This window comes from Epinephelus moara, chromosome 3, assembly GCF_006386435.1.
Source record: "Epinephelus moara isolate mb chromosome 3, YSFRI_EMoa_1.0, whole genome shotgun sequence".
In the NCBI taxonomy this organism is placed as follows: Eukaryota; Metazoa; Chordata; class Actinopteri; order Perciformes; family Serranidae; genus Epinephelus; species Epinephelus moara.
In genome coordinates, this window is record NC_065508.1 from 35986593 (window position 1) to 36007351 (window position 20759).

At 41.3% G+C, this 20759-nt stretch overlaps 1 protein-coding gene across 7 annotated transcripts in view; it reads left to right on the forward strand.

Annotated features, from left to right (window-relative positions):
- Positions 1-20759, forward strand: part of ntm (neurotrimin) — a 645802-nt gene that overhangs the window by 587298 nt on the left and 37745 nt on the right. For all 7 annotated transcript variants that reach the window (XM_050036038.1, XM_050036047.1, XM_050036029.1 and 4 more), the window contains one exon: positions 12091-12216. In XM_050036038.1, coding sequence (XP_049891995.1) covers positions 12091-12216 — 126 coding nt within the window. The remainder of the gene's footprint in view (positions 1-12090; positions 12217-20759) is intronic.

Genomic DNA, 20759 nt, shown 5'->3' on the forward strand with positions numbered 1-20759 from the left:
GAGGGAAGGAGGAAAGCAGTAATTTGTGTCTGTTTGTGTGAAATTAATTTGAGTCTTACCTTTTGTTTTCTTTTCGTATTGCATATGTTGTATTGTTTTGCGTATCTGTAACTGTGTGAGTGTGTGTGAGAGAGTTTTAAAAGAATATTTTGTCTGCACATGATTTAAAATAATAAAATAGCCCTCCATTAGTACGTCAGTCATTTTTCTTTTGATTACTGAAATGTTAAACCACTAATCCTTAGCCGTATTTTAAGTGTAACCCTTCACCATAACATACCACTAGTGTTTGTATAAGTAAAAATAGAACATTTTTCACACATAAAAAGCACAAAGATGTTGAAATCTAGGCATATTCTGCCATCATAACTTGGCTCTCAGACTTTACCAGATTGATGCCTTTAAATCAAATATATACAAAAATTTTGTGCCCCTGTATCAAAAGGACTGGCCCTAGCTTGGCCCCCGCATTGAAACTGGCCTAGAACCGCCACTGAGGACAAGGGAGGAAAATGTGTTGAGAAGAAAGAAGCGCTCAGGAGTAAAGGAGAGCAGAGGTAACAGGAGGAACAGCAGGCAACTTCAGAAAGACATTGTGTTGGTGTTACTGAGTGAAATGTAATTGAAAATTAAAATGTTAATGAAAAGTAGTGATTGCAGTAGACAGTAGTAGTGAAACACCCCCAAATATCAGTGCGCACATTCTGGCTTCTCTGGGCTTAGCCCCTAGTCTTGCCCTGTCCTAGCACCACCCCTGGCACAGAGCATCCTAATTGGAAACATCACTGCCTGGTGCGGTTTGTTCGGCTGAGCATACAATTAGCACTGCTCTACCCTGCCTATAGGATGTGTACACCAGGTGCTGCAAAAATAAGGGCAGGAGAATCAAGATCGCAACCAACCAGACAACAGCCTTTTCTTCCTGTAACACCAGGCCAGCAATGAGAGGCTCAGAAGGAGGAGGAGCGCTCAGGACACAGGGATCCTAAATGAAAACCCTGCTGCCTCAGACTGCCCAATCCTACCAAGCAGCAACCTCTGAGGCTAAGAAAAGAAGCCAACATGAAGTGCCAAAAAAAGTGTAGTTCCTCTAATGGCCACTTAAGGCTGGCTCCAAAACAGAGTCAAATCCCCTAGACCCCCATGTTAAAATGCCCAACTTTTCAGCAGAAATAAACATGTTTACAGCCTGGTACAGAAAATAGTTTTGGTTTCTTATTTGCACTAATTTGGTCGCTAATTTCAACATTCATGACAACTGTACAGGGGATGAATTTCTTTTATAATTTACTTGTTTACATTTTATTAAGGCCCGAAGTTATACAAATTTAGGGCAGGGCTGCTTGACTGACAGGCTGTCTGTGAGGCACTGCTAACAGTTGCTGCAGTTTATGAATCAGATCCACCCCTCACTCCACCACAGTTCCAACCTCTCGTCCAGATGTCGTCATTTCTGGCTCCCAAAAAAACAAGAGGCGAACTCAAGCCTTCAAAACAGCAGTCCACAAACCAATGGATCATAGTAGCTACAACCATTATTTATACACTCTATGAATCTTATACATATATTCATTATTTATTATTACGGTCATTCAAAAAGCACAAACTAAAGGATATGCATTTAAGTGGAACTGTATCCTAAATGATTTCATGTGACAACTTCTTATTTCTATTCATATTTTATGTTGTATTCTGAGCTATGCACAAGAAGAGCTTTTTTACTACAAAGTGCAATGAAGTGTCTCCTCACAGCAGAAATCACAACTTTTGGATCACTGAAAACAAAATGTCCAGATGAAAACAAAGCATCTTTCTGTGAAATGGTATTGTCTAATTCAGTAGAGCTTCACTGTGTATCCAAAACAGCTAAACACATTTGAAATGGAATAAACCAACATACTTGTAAATTGTATTTTGAATCTCCCTCACCATGTGTAAACACTGTTATATTAGGAATGATTTAACTTGTAAGTATTTTAACACTGCAAGTGTAATTAGTTGCCTCAGCGATTATATTATGTCATCGCCTGTTTTACACTACCTCTCAGTTTTTCTTGCTAAAGACATAGGTGCCATCTATGTGGATGTTTGTCCCATGTAAAAGGAGAAGCTCTTTCATCCTATTATTACAGCATTCCAGTGGTTCTTTTGAGTGATCTATAAAAATGTAAAGGGCATAACGAAGGCTGTGATCCACACATGCAGGTTTACACTCCTGATTGTAACCATCTGTCTTCACCTTGGAGCAGCACTCTCAATGGAGCTGGTAATACCTTTCCTGAACAGATTGCTCTGTATTATGGATATATCCTTTGCTTGTTCAGAGGCAATTTGCTCGGTGCTCTTTTAAAATTGCTGCATGAGGTTTAGTGCTGAGTACTGTGAGATTTTTTTTAAAAAAAAATAGGTTTGAAATAACTCTGATAGTTTTACTTAAAGATAGAGTTGGTAGTTTTTACACACACACACACACACGCACATACACTTATATGTATATATATACATATATATATATATATACATGTGTGTGTGTGTTTATATATGATTGCTGCAACTGTCACTACATTCCCAAAGAGGTACATGAAACAGATCTGGTGCTTCTCAAAGTAAAGGAAGGATCCTGGCTGAATTTCAAGGAGGCTATGTCATCAAATCCCACCTAAGGACTGTTCCAATGTCAAGGATCCTTTGGATTCTACCAAGGAAGAGTCCTTCCTTCAGAGAATTTTCAAGGATGCATGTCTGTATCCTTAATGGGCATGAAATACCCACAATTCTTTGTACTCAATTTGCCAGAGTTAAAGACGAGGCCCCTTAAGTGACGCACACCTGGGTACTTGCTAGCCGGTTCCAATGTGTGTCCACCAAATGCTAGGAAGGGGTCTTGCCCAGGCTTTGTAGGACCCAACTTGGGAGGACCCCTCCTACCAAGGAAGCATCCTTGACTTTCAAAGGCACTGTCAGTCTGGTAAAAAAAAAAAAAAAAAAAAATACTACTGCCTTTGATGGCGTTCGCAAGAATCAGACTGTGGTGCAGTCAGAAACAACTAATGAGCCCGGAGGAGTCTCTAATGCAGCTGTCAATCATGTCAATCATTCCCTGAACTGCAGTCAAACTGTCAAACTATGGAACTCTGATGAAATATAAATCAAGATTATGTTACTGTCTTGTCTATTTCTCACTTTAAATATTTTCAGAAACATATTTTAGCTACTGTTTGACTGTAAAATGAGAAAGTTGGTCCGGCTGCTGGGTCGTGCTTGGTACTCCCATTTAACTGTATCCAACATGGTGGTCCAGCCACAAACGTTCTAATTTTACAGCTAAAAAGTACACTAAAATATGTTTCTGAAAACATTTGAGGCCATTAAGTAGCAATGCACGAACAGAATCTTAGCTCGTATTTGCTCCGCGTTGCCTAGTTTGACAGTTTGACCACAGAGTGTGAGCCATGATTGACATTATAAAAAGCTGTGTTAAACTCCTCTGCTCTGATTGGTTGTTTTTGTTCCCATGCAGTAGGTCATTAGAAGGCAACAGAGTAGGCAGAGGAGTAGGAATTCTTTTAATTTTTTTTTTTTTTTTTTATCACAGAGTAATCTGTTTAATTTAGTGCTGTGTGAATAAAGTGACAGTTTCAGCAAATATGTTTTTTTTTTTTTAATCTTTTCATAAAAGTTATTAACTGTATCTTTAAAGCCGACTTTTATTCATTCTTTGGAAAATACTTGTTTTGTTCAGTTAGTGCTGCTGCAAACATTATCAACCTGAATTTTTTTTTTTTCTCAGATTCACAGACCTTGGCTACTGATGATCACATTTTTTAACCCTCTTCTGTACAACTCTACAGTGCCATCCCTCTCAAGTATTAAGATATATTATGCAGGATTTGTTGGCTACTGTTAACAGTTATGCAGCAAAAGCGAAAGTCAACCCCAGCTTTGTCTGCTATATTACACCTCACTATAATTACATTTTCTAGCACTGTGTCTGCCATGTTCATAGTTTCCTCTTTAATGCATGCTGTTTACAGTCTGGGATTTGATTGCTAGCTTTTTATTAAGTCCTGATCTCACCTGCCTCTGTGCCCAGGAACGTTCCGAACACAGCAAAATATGAAGAAAATACAGGCAGAGGGCAGAGTCTCTGCAGATAAATACACTGCCACACCAATAAGTTTTCATCCCAACTCAAATACTGCCGCGTTGTCAGTGTACCTTAATGTCAAGATATGACACACGAGGTAGCCTCCTGTGTCAGATTTGGATGTTTACCGACGCGCTCTCAATATATGCTTGCTACATACATTGTGTCTTTTCAAAATACTTTTCCATTTTCACAGGAAATTTACAGTTTCTTCTTGTTAGATGGATACAATCTTTTTTAAAATAAACTGATGTATGTAAGTAAAATACTTTGTTTTTACATTTATCTTGGATGCGTTATTTGTTAACGTTCTGGGATGCCGTGTCAAGGTCTGCCTGTTACATGCATTGTCTGTTGTCTTTTGAAATAAACGCACTACGTTGGTACAACACCACAAATTATTATTTTTTCCTTCAACAACAAACACACGTGGCTACATTTGGCCAACACACGCACATGGCTGGGTTTAGGAAATAGAACAGGGTTTGGCTTTACTATATTATGGCAGAGAGAGAGAGAGGGTGGGGGGGGGGGCTATAGGGGGTGGGGGTTGGGGCACACACACGCAAACAGAGAGAGATACCCATGATGGAAAAACAGCCCCAAATGTGACGGAGACAACAGCTGGGAGCAGAAGCGCTTGTCGACCGGCGTGGAGAAATACGCGTCTGATGTGAACAGGCTTGCGTGACAATATCGGTGGGCACCTCCCACCCGCCCTATATGGGCTTTCTGGCTCTATATATTATAGTCATTGCCGGTGGTGTCATACCACCACTAAGAGTGTTGTGGTGCGTCCGTGTCTGATGCCAACATCCACTGACGGTGGTATTGACAAGTTCAGTTGTGGCCGGCAGCATCAGTAATAGGTGCCACCCAGCGCGTATCATACTGCCACAAAAGGTGCCTGTGGATGTCAGCATCAGACGCTGAAATCATTGACAAAGTGGCTGTACTTGAGGAGCTGGGAGTGAGAACAGACTGGCCACACACTTCTAGTGGGTCATAAGCGAGGGATTAGTTTTGTATGAGTCTAGTCGTTGTTTTGTAGGAGAACCTGCAGAGTATACCTGTGAGGTGGTGGCTGAGAGAATCTGTCCAATAGTTCATTTAGAGGACAGCTTGATTAAGCAGTCCGCCTTGAGAAAAAGACTTGTAACCGTAAAATTCTCTTGCTGCTAAGAAATCAATACATTTTTGCAGCAGCTCCAGTTTATACAGCAGAAAGTGCAAACACAATACGTCTCAACACACTTTAAGAATTTACTTTGAATCGATTGACTACCAGTGCAGTAATCATCGGGAGTTCTTAACAAGTGAAACTGTATTGGAGACACCCTATTCTGGGATTCTTTGTATTAGTTTACAGGGAAACAAGATTTTTCAACTTACGAAGCATTATCAGAACTTAATGAGATGTGCTGTGCTGTGAAAATGTGTTCAAGGGTTCTGAACATATTTCAATAGGGCACAGTGTGTTTCTGGATATAGTTGCGGGGGGCCTACTTAAACTTTAGCCCTGTGCAGTGTTACATTAAATCTAAGTGTTGGGAAGTTTCAGATGGAGACAACAGTGCTGTCGATCATGTCCCTTCAAACCAATGAGATGTCACACACAATATCGCAATGACCACTTTGCTGTTGAAGAATCCCCATTTTTAAAAACTGCTGAGGCAAAATGAGGAACAGTATGGAGGATAAATTAAGAAGTGCAAGCTTGCCTCACTTGATTTTGGTAGAGCTGCTGAAGAAAAAAAGCAGGAAATTTAAGAAATACAAAACTGACACTTTTGCTGACAGAAGAAAATAGAAACTTCTAACTGATTTGTAGCCACACATTATTCCATTTAAGTTGATATGGTAAACTTATGGTAAACTAAAACAATAAAACTCATTTATTATGTTTGTGTCCACCTGGCAATCAGAGGTCCAAAATTCACTCTCTTTAAGCTTTGTTTTTGGTCTTAAAAACTCCTAAGAACATATCTGTCTACAGCTTCTAAGTGCTCCCCCATGTTCACCAGCTTGTCTTTTTACTGTGTCTGTCTGCTGTTAGGAGCTGAGCAGGTAGTGTATACATTGTCATGTAAACTGAGTTGTTTGACATAGCAGGCATTCACCCGTGAAGATAATTGTGCAATCTGTTTACTACTTAGCAAAGTTACTGTTGGTAAATTCATAGCTTGGTCAGTGGTGTGTGCTCTGCTTGGAGTGCCTCATCCACGCCCTTGTAACATCTGTGTACAATAAATCCTAACATACATAACTCTACAAAAGATAAGATAAGCCTTCATTGATCCCCAGAAGAGAAATGTAGGTGTTGCAGCAGCACAAGGACAGAAGTAATACTGGTACACAGAGACAGGTAAAAATAAAATGAATTAAAGTATATTGAATAAGAATAGAATAAAAATAGAAACTTTCAAAGACTAATTAGACTCAAAATCACATTGCAAGCAGTATACATACAGTACTCAGGACTAGTTGTCCTGGAAGTATTAAACTAATACCATATCAAGCAAAGTGATGTGGTGTGATAGAAGTGATAGAAAGTGATCACAGCATATTAAGTGATTTCTTAACAAAGAAAAGTAATTAAAAAACAAGTGGGTGTGAGGACAGTCAGAAGTGTAGGGTGTGGATGAGCAATGGGTGTTGTGCTGTAGAAATGACAATAGATCTAAAAGCCTAAATGCAAAGATCTGCCCACAGCTGCTGCTCTGGTTCATGTGTGCCGCTGATTACACTCAATGAAGAAAGAGAAAGCACAGAAACAGACAAGCAGAAGAACCCAGCAGAGGGCCAAGCTCAAGTACAGTATAATACAGTGTGAGATGTAGAGCAAAATATATAAGGTGAAATGTAGTGATACAGTAGCATAATGTACTTTGGTAGAGCAATATAGCTCAGAATATAGCACAGGATATAAACTATATTACAATATGAGCATACTAAACAACAACAACTACTACTACTACTATAATCATAATTATTATTATTATTATTACTGTTATTATTATGATTGTTATATTATTATTGATATTATTACTTATGATAATAATAAATATCAACACGATCTGAGTTAAAATGAGGTTTAAAAAGTTAAACTCTGCACATTCAAAATATGCTCATTAACTCACATTAACTCAGTGACTTCACGGTGTGTTTGATTCAATAAATACTTTGTCTTGTTTTTGCCTACTTTTTGTTAATCTGTAACAAGTAGGAATTGCAAATAATACTGTCCCTGGGTAACTGTCCTAACTGTCTCTGTCCCAGGTTTACAAGGAAAACTTAGGACAATGGTAGAAGAAAAATAATAAAAGAGAGAGTATGGTAGAGGAAAAATCATGAAAGATTTTAAAACAGTGAGTAAAACGTGAAGAATAGTCAGAAGGTCTCCTTTTTGAGGTTGAAAGTGAAGACAATGTGGCTAAGTATGAGCATAATGAATGGCATAGGCTTAGTTGCTTTCTAACTTGCTAAAAAGGCACTGTCCCAACCTCATTCTCTCCCATAATATATAATGAAAATGTAATTAATACTATTGATGTGCAGTATTCAGCTATGAAGAGGGAGAGCATGCCATGTGTGTACATGTGGTAGAGTTGCCCATTTTTTCACCCCAGCCCCCTAGAAAGTCTGTGTAAGGCCCTGGCTTCTTAGTATACAGTTGTGAATGATGAGGACTCCTGGCTAACCAGTTTAATGGACTTTCAGTGGAGTAAGGCAGAAGGAACACACTCTCTCTGCTTGTTGGATTCAAAGCTCAGTAACAAAAAGCTTTACTTGTCCGTAGGGAATTAAAAACTGTGTGACAAAGCAGAGGGAATTAAACATGATTCAAAGATGATTCCATTTTCATATAAACATAATTTCCTTTTATTGATTTATGTGCTGCAAAGAGGATATTGACTTTATGCTGTTTAAAATAAATCTGTTTTGTTGTAGGGTATAATTCATATCTTTATGTTCCAACACAACTGCTCTGGTGGAGTGCTTGCATTATTCATTAGAAACTGTTTTGCATTTGTCAGTGGGAAAAGGAATGGGGATTGTCTCATACATTAAATGTGACTGACACTTTTTTCCCTCATTGTACCAAATTTGAACTGCACTACAAACATGTGAATCCTTCCACCTCTACACATCACATGCACTCATCAATGAGTCTGCACATTTAAATAGACGTGAAGCTTTTAACATGTGCAGCTGAATGCCAGCTTGAGCTGCAAATGTTTTCTCAGAGCTTGTGGATCCCTTGAGCTACCTCTCTACCTATCTGAAAAGTTCCAGGAAGGCAGCTGATGTAGACAGAGATATTGACAGAGCAGCTTCAACAAATGCAACCAACAATAAATGTTCAAACCTCTGTAGTAAATATGAAACAGTAATTGTAAAGCAGCAAGCAGGATAGTGGTTTTGGACACTGTCATTATATACAGAGGCATGCAAGTTTGGGCATCCCTGGTCCGAATTTAGTTTACTTGGAATATTAAAGTAAGTAGAGGATGAACTGATCTGAAAAAGGCATGAAGTTAAAGATGAAACATGCTTTTCAACATTTTAAGCAGAATTAGTGTATTATTTATTGTTTTGTACAATTTTAAAGTGAAAAAAGAAAGGAGCACCATGCAAAAGTTTGGGCACCCCGAGACACTTCCCAGCAACCAATAGTCGTGATTGGCTATATTTAGCTCCGATTTAGTCTAGCTACATGTAACCCAAATCCAGCCGATTTAATTTTGAAATTGATTAAATGTAATTTTCGCCATTGCAGATGGCGTGCGGTATGATTTTCAATCACATATGGAGAGTCAACAGTAATTAAAATATGTTTATCTCCATTTTTTGGACATGGTCTCTACATAGCCGTATAATTGATGACGTCTACACTTTGGCTATGGTTAGACGTCTACCAAAATTTCACTGACAGCCCAAATTCAGCCGTGATTTAGCCTAGACGTCAGGTCTTCATGTAGACGGCTATTAGACGTTTTTTAAACCAAAAAATGCTTGCTGGGTAAGCTCTCAGGCAACTTTTACCAGGGTCTCAGACCATAATTAGCTTGTTAGGGTTTATAAATATACAGTATAAAAAACAATCAGCAGCCATGGGCTCCTCTAAACAGCTGCTTATCACTCTGAAAACTAAAATAACTGATGCCCACAAAGCAGGGGAAGGCTATAAGAAGATAACAGAGTGTTTTCAGGTTGCAGAAAGACATGACAGTTAACAGGAACTGTGGAGGTCAAGTTGAGGTCTGGAACAACAAGCAAACTTATGAGAGAGCTGCTCGTAGCATTGTTAGAAAAGCAAATCAAAACCCCTGTCTGACTGCAAAAGACCTGCAGAAAGATCTATCAGACTCTGGAGTGGTGGTGCACTGTTCTACTGTGCAGTGACACCTGTACAAATATGACCTTCATGTAAGAGTCATCAGAAGAAAACCTTTCCTGTGTCCTCACCACAGAATTCAGTGTCAGAAGTTTGCAAAGGAACATCTAAACAAGCATGATATTTTTTGGCTTTAGGTTTAGGCAATAAAATTATGTGAGTAGGTTTACAAAACACATCATGGTTTGGGTTCAGATAGAGACTGGGATCATGACGTGAGCTGTAGTGACGGGGTTCCCACACATTTTCTTCAATGAATTTAAAAAACTTTTCTTTAACTTTTCCTTATAATTTTACCCCATTCATGTGAATTTATTTTGGTAGTGTAAAATAGGTGATCATGGATGGATGTGCAATGGATTGGTTTAGCATCAGTTTAAGTTGTCACGCAGCTGCCACTTCCCCCATGTTGCCAACATCAAAACATTTTTCTTGCAGGGTTTACATCCAGTGTGGCTAGGCTCTGCCTTTCTCTTGAGCTATGCATTATATTGGTTGTTCAAAAGCCATACATTTTTGAACAAGCACTTGCCAGGCATTTGTGGATAAGCAAACTAGCCCTTGCTAACTGTACTCGCCCAATAGACATTCTTACCACCAACTAGCTGCATATGCCAATGTGTGTCATGTGACTAGCAACATTTCAACAATCACACAGAGATCTTAAATTACTAATACAATAAACAGTTTTTCTAATTTCATAACTTTTTCAGGAATGTCATGACCGTAGGAACCCTGTAGTGAGCAACACGGAGCATTGCTGGATTTTAGGACAGGGCAGCTACAGAAGGGAGATGGAGTACTATTAGAAGATGTAGTTGGGTTTTTATTTTATCCAACAGTAAATATCACAATATAAAATGTATGTTTTCTGTTTAAAAAGTACAAGCATAAGAAGACCACAAGTACTTGAACTTTTAAGTGGTTACATCTTAAGTATGATCTCGAGCGCACAGCTGATATCCTGAGTGGTTTTTTTACATGACATTGCAGAATTGCATTTTTAATGGATTCAGTGTGGACAGAGAGATGCTTGCTGTCAGGACATGGAGTTAGGCCTACATAGTCTCAGAGGGAAATATTTTTACAGGACATTATGATGACTGAGATTTAAATATGTGGACTTATATGGACTTCAACAGATTTTTTTAGTCAAATGCTTAACACCAAGGCACGTAGATGAGGGAAGAACTTCCGTATGACATCACATAGTAATACTTCAGTTTATTCTGCCTGCTGCTTTGTGTTGGCGTTGCGTTTTCTTGGTAAGACCCGCCCTACTTTGCCTCTGATTGGCTACATTGCACTTCTCGACGCATCTCTCAGGTGTCTTGCCCACAGACTGTATATATTTAGTGGATCTGCAGTGGACACTAGAGAAATAGACACAGCAAGGGCCAAGAAAAGAGCTGAGAGACAAAAAACAGTATTAAGAAGGAGAGAGAGAGAGAGAGAGAGAGAGAGAGAGAGAGAGAGAGAGAGAGAGAGAGAGAGACATACTGATGCTTTGTGTTATTTCCAGGACATGTTCATGTTCTAATGTCCCAAAAAAAGAAAAGTTTTCATTTGGGTGTGTTATTTTTATTGTTAAATATTACTGTTGTTTTATTTATTATGGTTTGATTGATTGAAAAATATATTTTGGAATTCTGTTTCTAAATAACTGACATAGCCAGATAGCCTTATGAAAGAGGCCAAGACAGAGCAATGCATTAAGTAGGAAGAGGAGAGAAAGAAAGAGAGCTATAGGCTGACTGATGATGTCATGTTATTGGAGGACATGTTCAAACGTCACTAAATGTTCAAAAAAAAAAAAGAAAAAGAAGAAAGTTTTAATTTAAGTATGTTACTTTATAGTAAACAGTTCAACTGAAGGAAGAAAAAAAATCCTCAATGTTGACTTTCATTGTCACCTGGGAGACAAACAGCGGTCTCCTGGGTGAAAGTCCTTTTTTTGTTTGACCCATGCACCACCCTTCCCACTCCTTCTTGCTCTTTATACTATGTCATGGCAACAGATGGATTTACATTAGTTAGTGAAAAGACCAGTGCACTGGCAGACACTAAAAGGGTGCATTGTGGGGCGTCGGTGGCTTAGTGGTAGAGCAGGCGCACCATGTACAAGGCTGCTGCCGCAGTGGCCTGGGTTCGACTCCAGCCTGTGGCCCTTTGCTGCATGTCACTCCCTCTCTCTCTCTCCCCCTTTCACGCTTGTCTGTCCTGTCAAATAAAGGCTAAAAATGCCCCCCAAAAATATCTTTAAAAAAAAAAAAAAGGGTGCATTGTGTGTTGATATCAGATGAGAACCACTGACCAAGCTGCCGTATTTGTCACCCTGGAAATGAGAACGAGCTGAGTTTGCAAACTTACCCCAACAATTTATATAGACTTCCTTGAAGTAAGGGAGACTTGGAAGAGACAGATTAAAATAAAAACAACTGCAAAAGATACAAAAAATACAAACTTGAAGTGTAAACTTGGCAGAGTTCACCATTTTCTCCTTCATCCTTTTATAAATGTACACATTTTTCATTTGCTTCCACAGTACCACCGAAAATCATCAACCTGTCAAGAGATATTGTGGTAAATGAAGGCTCCAATGTCACCCTGATGTGCCAAGCAAGCGGTAAACCAGATCCCTCCATCAGCTGGAAACTCATCTCCTCCTCAGGTAACTTGTTTGTTCTGTAAAGCTATAGACCAATTTACTACTTTATTCCCACTTTCCTCTTGAATTTATCACAATTCCTGTGGCTCCTACATCACCGACCTTCTGGCTGCATGTCTCTTCCCCTCACCCCTCTCTGTTTATCACCCCGTCTTTGACTTTGTTTGACCCCTGGTGGATTTCTCGCTTCACTTATTACCCATCATTACCTGTTTCCAGATCATCATTACAACATAATTGTTCGCAGGAAAGTAAACTGACCCTGTTGTTATTGGACTAATTAATTAGGATAATAGGATGGATGTAAATGTTCTGGAGGCACTTTGAATGACAAGATTATTGCAGAGAACATTAACACAGTGTGGAGCATTATGCATTTACAAGCATGTCATGCCAAGTATGTCCAAAACAGGGATAGTGGCATTGTGCATGCTCAATGGCATTTATGCCATTATTCCTTAGTGAAGAATGAAGGAAATCAAGTGTTCAGTGCTATTTCTGTATTCCACTGTGTCCATGCCTCACGTAATCAGGCAAGATGCTTGCATTCATAATGAGTTACATTTAAAAGCCAGAGCTTTTGTGCTTTCATCTGTGCTGTTCTTTGTGTTGAAGCAGGGATCTGGGAATTGAATTGTTAATATGACACAAGAGTGACTGACCTGTCTGTAAGGAGATAAGCATGGAGAGGGGACATTGATTGGCTCCTATTTGTGAAATGCTACGTGCTTGTGCATACATTAGTGTGCAGGCTATGTAGAAAGGACTGTTGTTGGACTTCTTTGTTTTCTTGTTTTTGTTTTAAAGGAATGGTTCTAAGATTTTTGAAGTGGGGCTGTATGGGGTACTTATCCATAGACGGTATATATATATATTTTTTTATATACTTTATTAATCCCCGAGGTCCGAACACACACATGCACAAACTGGACCTATACATGCACTAAGTGGAGAGATGTCAGAGTGGGTAGCCCATGACAGGCGCTCTGAACGGTTGGGGGGTTCGGTGCCTTGCTCAGGGGCACCTCGGCAGTGCCCAGGAGGTGAACTGGCACCTCTCCAGCTACCAGTCCACGCTCCATATTTTTGGTCCGGACGGAGACTTGAACAGGCCCTCCGGTTCCCAACCCAAGTCCCTATGGACTGAGCTACTGCCGCCCCAATACATACAGCAGATGTCAGTTGGCACATCCAGTTTTGGAGAAGCATGCTCTGTACCAACATGGATACAGTGATTTACCATTGCTGAACACAGGAGCTGCTGGTCTACCACTACCTTGAACAGTTAATTATAGTACTGCTGTTTTTGTGCCAATTTATCATTTTTATTTGCTGTCTTCTGCCGTGACTCAAATTGCCCTGAGCTGAAATAATAATAATAATAATAATAACTTTCAAGAAACCCAAGGTCACTTTACAATACATAGCAATGAAACAATAACACCAACAGGACAGTACAATACAACACAAGCAGTACAGAAAAGCAACAAAACTATAACAAACAACAGAAGAAAGCAGTGTGATGGTACACTGGGCATGAGATGGATTATTGAATTAAAAAGCCATGGTGAACAGATGAGTTTTGAGGGTGAATTTGAAAATGTCCAGTGAAGGGGCGTTGCGGATTACGGGGGGGAGAGAGTTCCAGAGGGTGGGGGCGAGTGATGGCCAGAGTCTGGAGATGTTTTTCAGGTGGTGGAAAGCAGATTTGGTGACAGATTTTATGTGGGTCTGAAATGAGAGGATGGGGTCGAGGATCACTCCCAGGTTGCGTACCTCAGCAGATGGTAAGATGGTGGCACTGTCAATGGTTAGGATTAGATCCCCAACCTTCCCAAGCAGAGCCTTGGGGGCCACAGCCATGAGCTCTGTCTTGTTGCTGTTGAGTTTGAGTAGATTAGATGTCAACCAGGATTTTATTTTGAGGAGGCAATTGATGAGAGACTGAGGGGGCAGATGGGTAGAGGGTTTTGTACTGATGTAGAGCTGGGTGTCGTTGGCATATGAATTAAAGTTGAGATTTTGGGAGCATGTAAATGTTGAAGAGAAGGGGGCCAAGTACTGAGCCTCGGGGGACACTGTGATTGACGGAGGCGGGAGGAGGAGGAACCAGCATGGGTAACAAATTGTTTAGCGAAAGAAGGAGAGGGCGGAGTCAGTGAGGCCAAAGTATTCTGCCAGGCGGGTGAGAAGGATGGGGTGGGAGACAGTGTCAAAGGCTGCAGAGAGGTCGAGGAGGATGAGTATACTGATCAAACCAGAGTAAGCGGCGATGAGGAGGTCATTGGTGATTTTGATGAGGGCGGTCTCGGTGCTGTGGTGCTTTCGGTAGCCAGACTGGAGGGGTTCATAGAGCTCATGGTTGGACATATGCTGGTGGAGTTGATCAGCAACTGCTCTTTCCAGGATCTTACTGAGGAAGGGAAGGTTGGAGATCAGCCAGTAGTTGCTGAGGTCAGTAGGGTCAAGACCAGGCTTTTTCAAAATGGGGATGACTGAGGCAGTTTTGAAAGTAGTTGGAGAGATGCCGGATAACAGGGAGGAGTTCAGAATGTCAACAATGATAGGGGAAATGATAGGTAGGGCTGCTTTGACAAGGGCTGTGGGCATGGGGTCCAGAGAGCAGGTGGAGGGCTTGGCCTTGGAGATCAGCCTAGTAACCTGGATGGCATCCACAGGGGAGGAGGCGGAGAAGTGGCATGTGGGGGGGTGTGCAGCAGGAGCAGTGATGGTAGGAGCTTGGGTTGTAGGTGATGCAGGTGGTGCAGGGGAGACAGGCGCTAGGAGCTGCTGGTGGATTGAGTCCACTTTGTCCTGAAAAGAATTCAGGAATTGAGAGCAGAGGTTGTGGGCACCTGGAGGATGAGGGTGGTCAAGGGGGGGAAGAAGGCGGTTGATGGTGAAGAAAAGTTTCCTTGGTTGGTTCTGTTTGTCATTGATCAAGGTTGAATAGTAGTGAGTCCTGGTCCGAGTGAGAGCCTCCTTGTAGGTCTGTACATGATCCCTATAGGCCTCAAGGTGGACAGTGAGGCCAGTTCTTTTGGAGAGTCTCTCCAGCCGGCGACCAGCAGCTTTCATGGTACGGAGTTCTGCAGTGACAGGTGTAGGAGACAGGCTATGAACAGGGGTGTTAGAGGGTAGGGGGCAAGGTGGGATGCAACCATGTCATTAAGAGCAGGTGTGCATACTGTCTTGATGTTCCTGAACGTGATGATGCGTTTGGTGTGTTGAGAAGGCAGGGGAACAGGGACAGAGAACAGGATGACAAGATGGTCAGCGACTGCTAGGTCCAGACACTGGAGTTGGGTGGGAGTGGTGCCAACTGAGCATACAAGGTCCAGTGTGTGATCCTTAGTGGGGGTGGGACCTTGGACATCACATTGTGTGATGTTGAAATGGTCCAGTAGTGACAGAAACTCAGTGGCAATGGTGCTGGTGCTGGAGTCGACATGGATGTTGAAGTCACCAAGCAGGAGTGTGGATGAAGAGCGGGAGCAGGCTGAGGTGGGGGGCGGTGAATGAGGACAACCTGGATCTGTGAGTGAGTGGCCAGGGAGAAGGCAATACTCTCAAATGAGGTGGTATTAGGCACAGGCAGTTGTTTTATCGGGATGTCAGCACAATGGATTACCGCCAGACCCCCTCCACGGCCCATGCCAGGGGGTGTAGCCTGGTTTAATGTGAGATAGTCATGTTGATTTTGCCATGTTTCAGTGAGGCAGACAATGTCTATATTCCGGTCAGTAATGACGTCATGAATGAGTGTTGCCTAATTGTTAAGGTAGCGGGTGTTTAACAACATGAATGTGGGTGTATTATTATTCAGTGCTGAGCCTGGTGATGTGGATGCAGTGACGTTACCAACACACACCAAAGGCTTCAGTTTGGCAGTGCACACGTGTGGTTTGTTGTGATGAACCGGAGTAAACAATCCCACGTTTGGAACCTCTATGGATATACTGGGTCGACTGCGTAACAGCCCGAGGTTTTTAATGGCCGGTAAGCATAGGGGCGGCTTGATGAAGTTGGTAAACATGAGAAGTTGCGGGGCGGAGTGTTTCAACATACTCCCTCATGAAGCCGGGAGGATGCTAGCGTTAGCACAACGCTAGTAGTAGTTGCAGACCAGCTGAGAGAAAGCGTTATCAGCCGAGAGGCCCACCGCACCAGGACAGCAGGCTAGCTGTCCTGGAAACAACTCTCCGAGTGTACAGGACTGAGGAGAGGCGGAGAAAATCAAGATGTTTGCTGCAGAAGATCGCCAATGGCCCGGGCAGGTAGCGCCGAAGCGGTGAACCAGGCTGGATGGAGGACAGTAGTGAAGCTGCCCTGGTCAGCAATCCGACAGCAAAGAACAGCCAGAGGGACACGAAGAGAGGCAGGACGGAGCAAAACGGGCTGGATTACAGAGTCCACTAACGTAACGTTAGTCCTGGAGCAGGAGCCGATGCAGTAGCTACAGTAGCAGGTGTAGCGGGGTGGAGTACACCGGGACAGGTAGGAAACTGGCGTTAATGTTTTGTCAATCAAGTAGCTCTCATATGTTGCAAAAAGTGTCCTGTCAGAAAAGCAGCAGACAGATGGGACTGTAGCAAAAGGCATCCGTGGCTGTAACGATAGATAAACACACACACAAAAAACACAGATTTTCGGACAGAGAAGCGGCGGACAAACAACGCCAGCGTCCTCTCACATCCGGGATCGTGGCCGGTTTACAGGTCAAAAAATGAATCAACCCTCAGCCTCTGGAGTGAGAAATCAGGACGGAGTATTTTCTAGAAGCTAGAAACATGAAACTTGTCAGACTGACTTGAATTGTGGCACACATATGCAGTTCAATATGCTCTGCAAAAGCCTCAAGAACCAATAAGGTCAACTTAACTAGATTTTCTGCCATTTCAAATGTTTTGAACAACAGTTAAATGAATAGAACTTGATGACTTGTGAGTGTATCAACACCAAAATTGGTATACATCATCTTAGAATAAATTTACAACTTTTTAAAAATAAATGAGCAAACTTGGTCAAAAAATAAAGCAAAGCAAATAAAACTTCTTAAAATAAAATGGCCAAAACTCATCAACAAAGCGTTTAATAATCATACATTTTAATAGATATATTAAGAAGGGACTGGCCTACCAAAGCATTATGAGCAAGACCCATGGGAGAGCACCAAAAATTCCCCAGAATTTCCCCATAGCTGGTCTAAATGCTCTGGGGCCAAGTATTAATCAAATGTTCAAGTGTCATGTTGATTGGTGAAAGTGGGCGTGGTCTATTACATTTTAACTGATACCTCAAGATGAATTTGACCAGTCCTAATGAGGCATCTTGAGTGGTGTTCTTAACATGCCTACAAAAAATACACCAATCAGCCAGATGGTGGTGCTGTAAGTTAGGCCAATATTGGAAAGGCTTTGCCCCTCATATGAAATGCCCAAATGATTTAAAATTCATCTCGTAGGTCCAACTCAATTTGCTCTACAAAACTGCCTCTTGAACTGTTAGGATCTGCCCATTGGATTTTCCACTATTTTGAATAGTTTTGAAAAATAGTCAAATGAATAGAACTTGATGAAATTTGAGTTTATTAACACGACACGCAGCATACAGCATCTTTTGATGAATATGATATATGAACTTTATTTTATATGTGAGCAAATTTGGTCAAATTCGGTGAAAAAACCTCACCAAGGGTGGGCCTTCGCAGGATATAGTCCATAACTCAAGATTTCTTCAAGCAAGCAATCCTGATTAAACTAGGTGGACACATCAAGTACTATCATCTGAACATACAGACCAAGTTTCGTTCAGTTCCCTGAAGGAAGGCAAATGTCCTGACTTTAAAGGGCCAGTGTGTAAAATGGGTTGAAAACAGTGACATCAGTGGTCAAATTCTAGATTGCAGGGCTCACTCGCTCACCCCTCCCGTCGGGTAAATAACGGTGGCCTCGTAGGGACAAAAAGCCTTGCGCACGAGTAGTTCAGGAGTAGGTCTATCTAGAGACGAGGTGAATATTTATTTAGAAATCTAAACCATGTTACGATATTGTAATGAATCCCTCACGAGCAGGAGACCAGAGGAGCGTTCGGGAAAAAGGCCAGTTTATTTGAGCACTCCAAAAACTCTGGTAACACTCCAGGGGGTAAAAGACTCCGTCCCAAACTCTGACTCTTCTGACGTAACACACACACTTCATACACACATACTCGTTTACCATACCGAGTGGGGACCCCTCCCACCTCTGCTCCACCAATCTCCAGCCCGCACACTGACTGACAGCGTAGCCGGCAAACAGAGCTCAGCTGTTTATTTAGCCTAGCAATATCTCCGGACTATAGTAGCTGCAATGGACGACTTTGAACGCGATTTTGAAGAGTTTCTTGTAGCGGACACAGACCCAGAGCCCTACCTGTTTGAGCCGGAGCATACAGATGAGGAACTCCATGTGTTTGATGCTGAGCGGGCGAGAAGAGAGGCTGAATGCACAGAATGGGATTCAGTGCTACTGCTACCATCATTGGGGAGATATATCATCAGGAGGAAANTAAACATATTAATGGGTAGAATATTCAGATTCAGATTCAGATTGACAATAAACCATGCCAAATATTACACACTGGCCCTTTAAGTATGCTGTAACTGAAATGCTGTATACATTGTAATGGTGGGACAAGTTTCCTGCTGTTGGCTCCCATTGCTGCTTGGGACTATATTTTGTTTGTGGTATTGTGTGACTTTGGTAAACCTAACTAACCCTTTCAAACTCCAAAGTCACACAGTAACATAAACTAGCTAAGTGATAAAAGCAGCCATAGACTAGCAGCTCCCATGTTCAGTGAGTCAAAATTAGAGTTTTTGTCAATGGGGTCTGGTGGCTTAGTGTAAAAGATTGGGAATTGAAGCCATAATTGGCTTACCTGTAGGAACAGGCTGTCTGATGGAAAGCTAAATCATTGAAAAATATCTCACTTACACTGCACTTACACTGATATTGATTGTTTTTGATGGGACTTTTTGTAGGTGGCTAAAACATGATTCGTTGCTGACCCCTCCATTACAGTACATTGCTGCCTCTTTAAAAGGGGGGTTTCCCGACTGACATCTACTGTATATAATACACTGTCTATTGATAAGAACCCCAAACAACCCCACCTCAAAAAATCTGAACTATACCTTTAAGGAGAGAAGGCAGTTGCCTGCTGCCAGTCACACCCTCTGGGTCAAATGTTAAAAGGTCTGGGGACTTAGATATCTACAACAACTGTGACACCATTGAGCGAGATGTTGTACAGATTGGAGTATCTTCTTGTTGACTCATGTTGACATTCAGTCATTAGGGGCCCATGGCCCAGGCTCCTCTGTCATCTGTGCAGCATTTATCAGTAACACAGCCTCAGAGTCTCAGTATAAACAACAAAACACAGAGAGATTAGATTATTTTTTATTGCTTTATTAATATAACAGTTAATTTACCAAAGATAAATAACAACATCTTGTCAGATTAATATTTCAATAAAATGAAAAATAAATAAAATAAAATAAAATTTAATCATCCTCTCTTAAAAACAATGATAAAAGTGATATACTTTCAAATTAGTCCTATTTCCATGTTACTGCTGTGTTATACTACTACTAATAATAATAATAATATGATGCCTGATCAGAAAAATACTGGACCTCAAATTCAAAAGGATTGCTGTGGCACATACATTAATTTAATCACTGTATACAGTGATTACAGTATTTTACTGTACTTGACTTAAACCTCAAAGTGGTTATGACTTGGATTTATTTCATCACGATAGTAATACAAGCGGCAACCTCCAAGGCTGGAAAATTAAACCAATGTCGAAGTGCCAAAAACTGCAGTTCACTGAATGGCCACTTGAGGCTGGCTCCAAAACAGAGTCAATCCTGGTAGACCCTCATGTTAAAATGCCATGTTTACAGCCTGGTACAAAACATGGTTTAGTCTCTACAGCTAATTTCAGAAAACCAAGATGGTGACGGCCGAAATTCCAAGTTCAAGGCTTCATAACAGGAGTCCACAAACCAATGGGTGGCATCAGGGTAGCTACGTGCATTATTATATACAGTCAATGTAGTAATATGCAGTTTAGATAATCACTGGCAAAAGTATTTTTTCATCAGTGTTGATCAATGCAAATAACTAAAACAATAACAGACTGGAGCAGCAGCATGAAAAGGAGGAGCTGGGATGAATGCAGGTTGCAAAGTGGCTTGCAGAGGAAGAAGCAACAGTCGTCAAGTGACGTCGATTTTGCCAATGAATCACCCCAGCCCTAGTGTCCAATCCACCAGATGAGCATCAGCACTTAATTCTTGGTGTTCAACAATTTAGTACCCACTCTGGTTTGAGTGACATACAATTTCTAGCAACCAATAAACCTTTATATTTAATGAGTGAGCGCAATGCTCAGCTCTGTTTCAGGTTTCTACACTGCTGCTGCATGCCTAGCAGACTAAGATGAGAACTCAGAGCACTTCTTCTGGTATATATTACCTTAGACAGGAGGAAAAC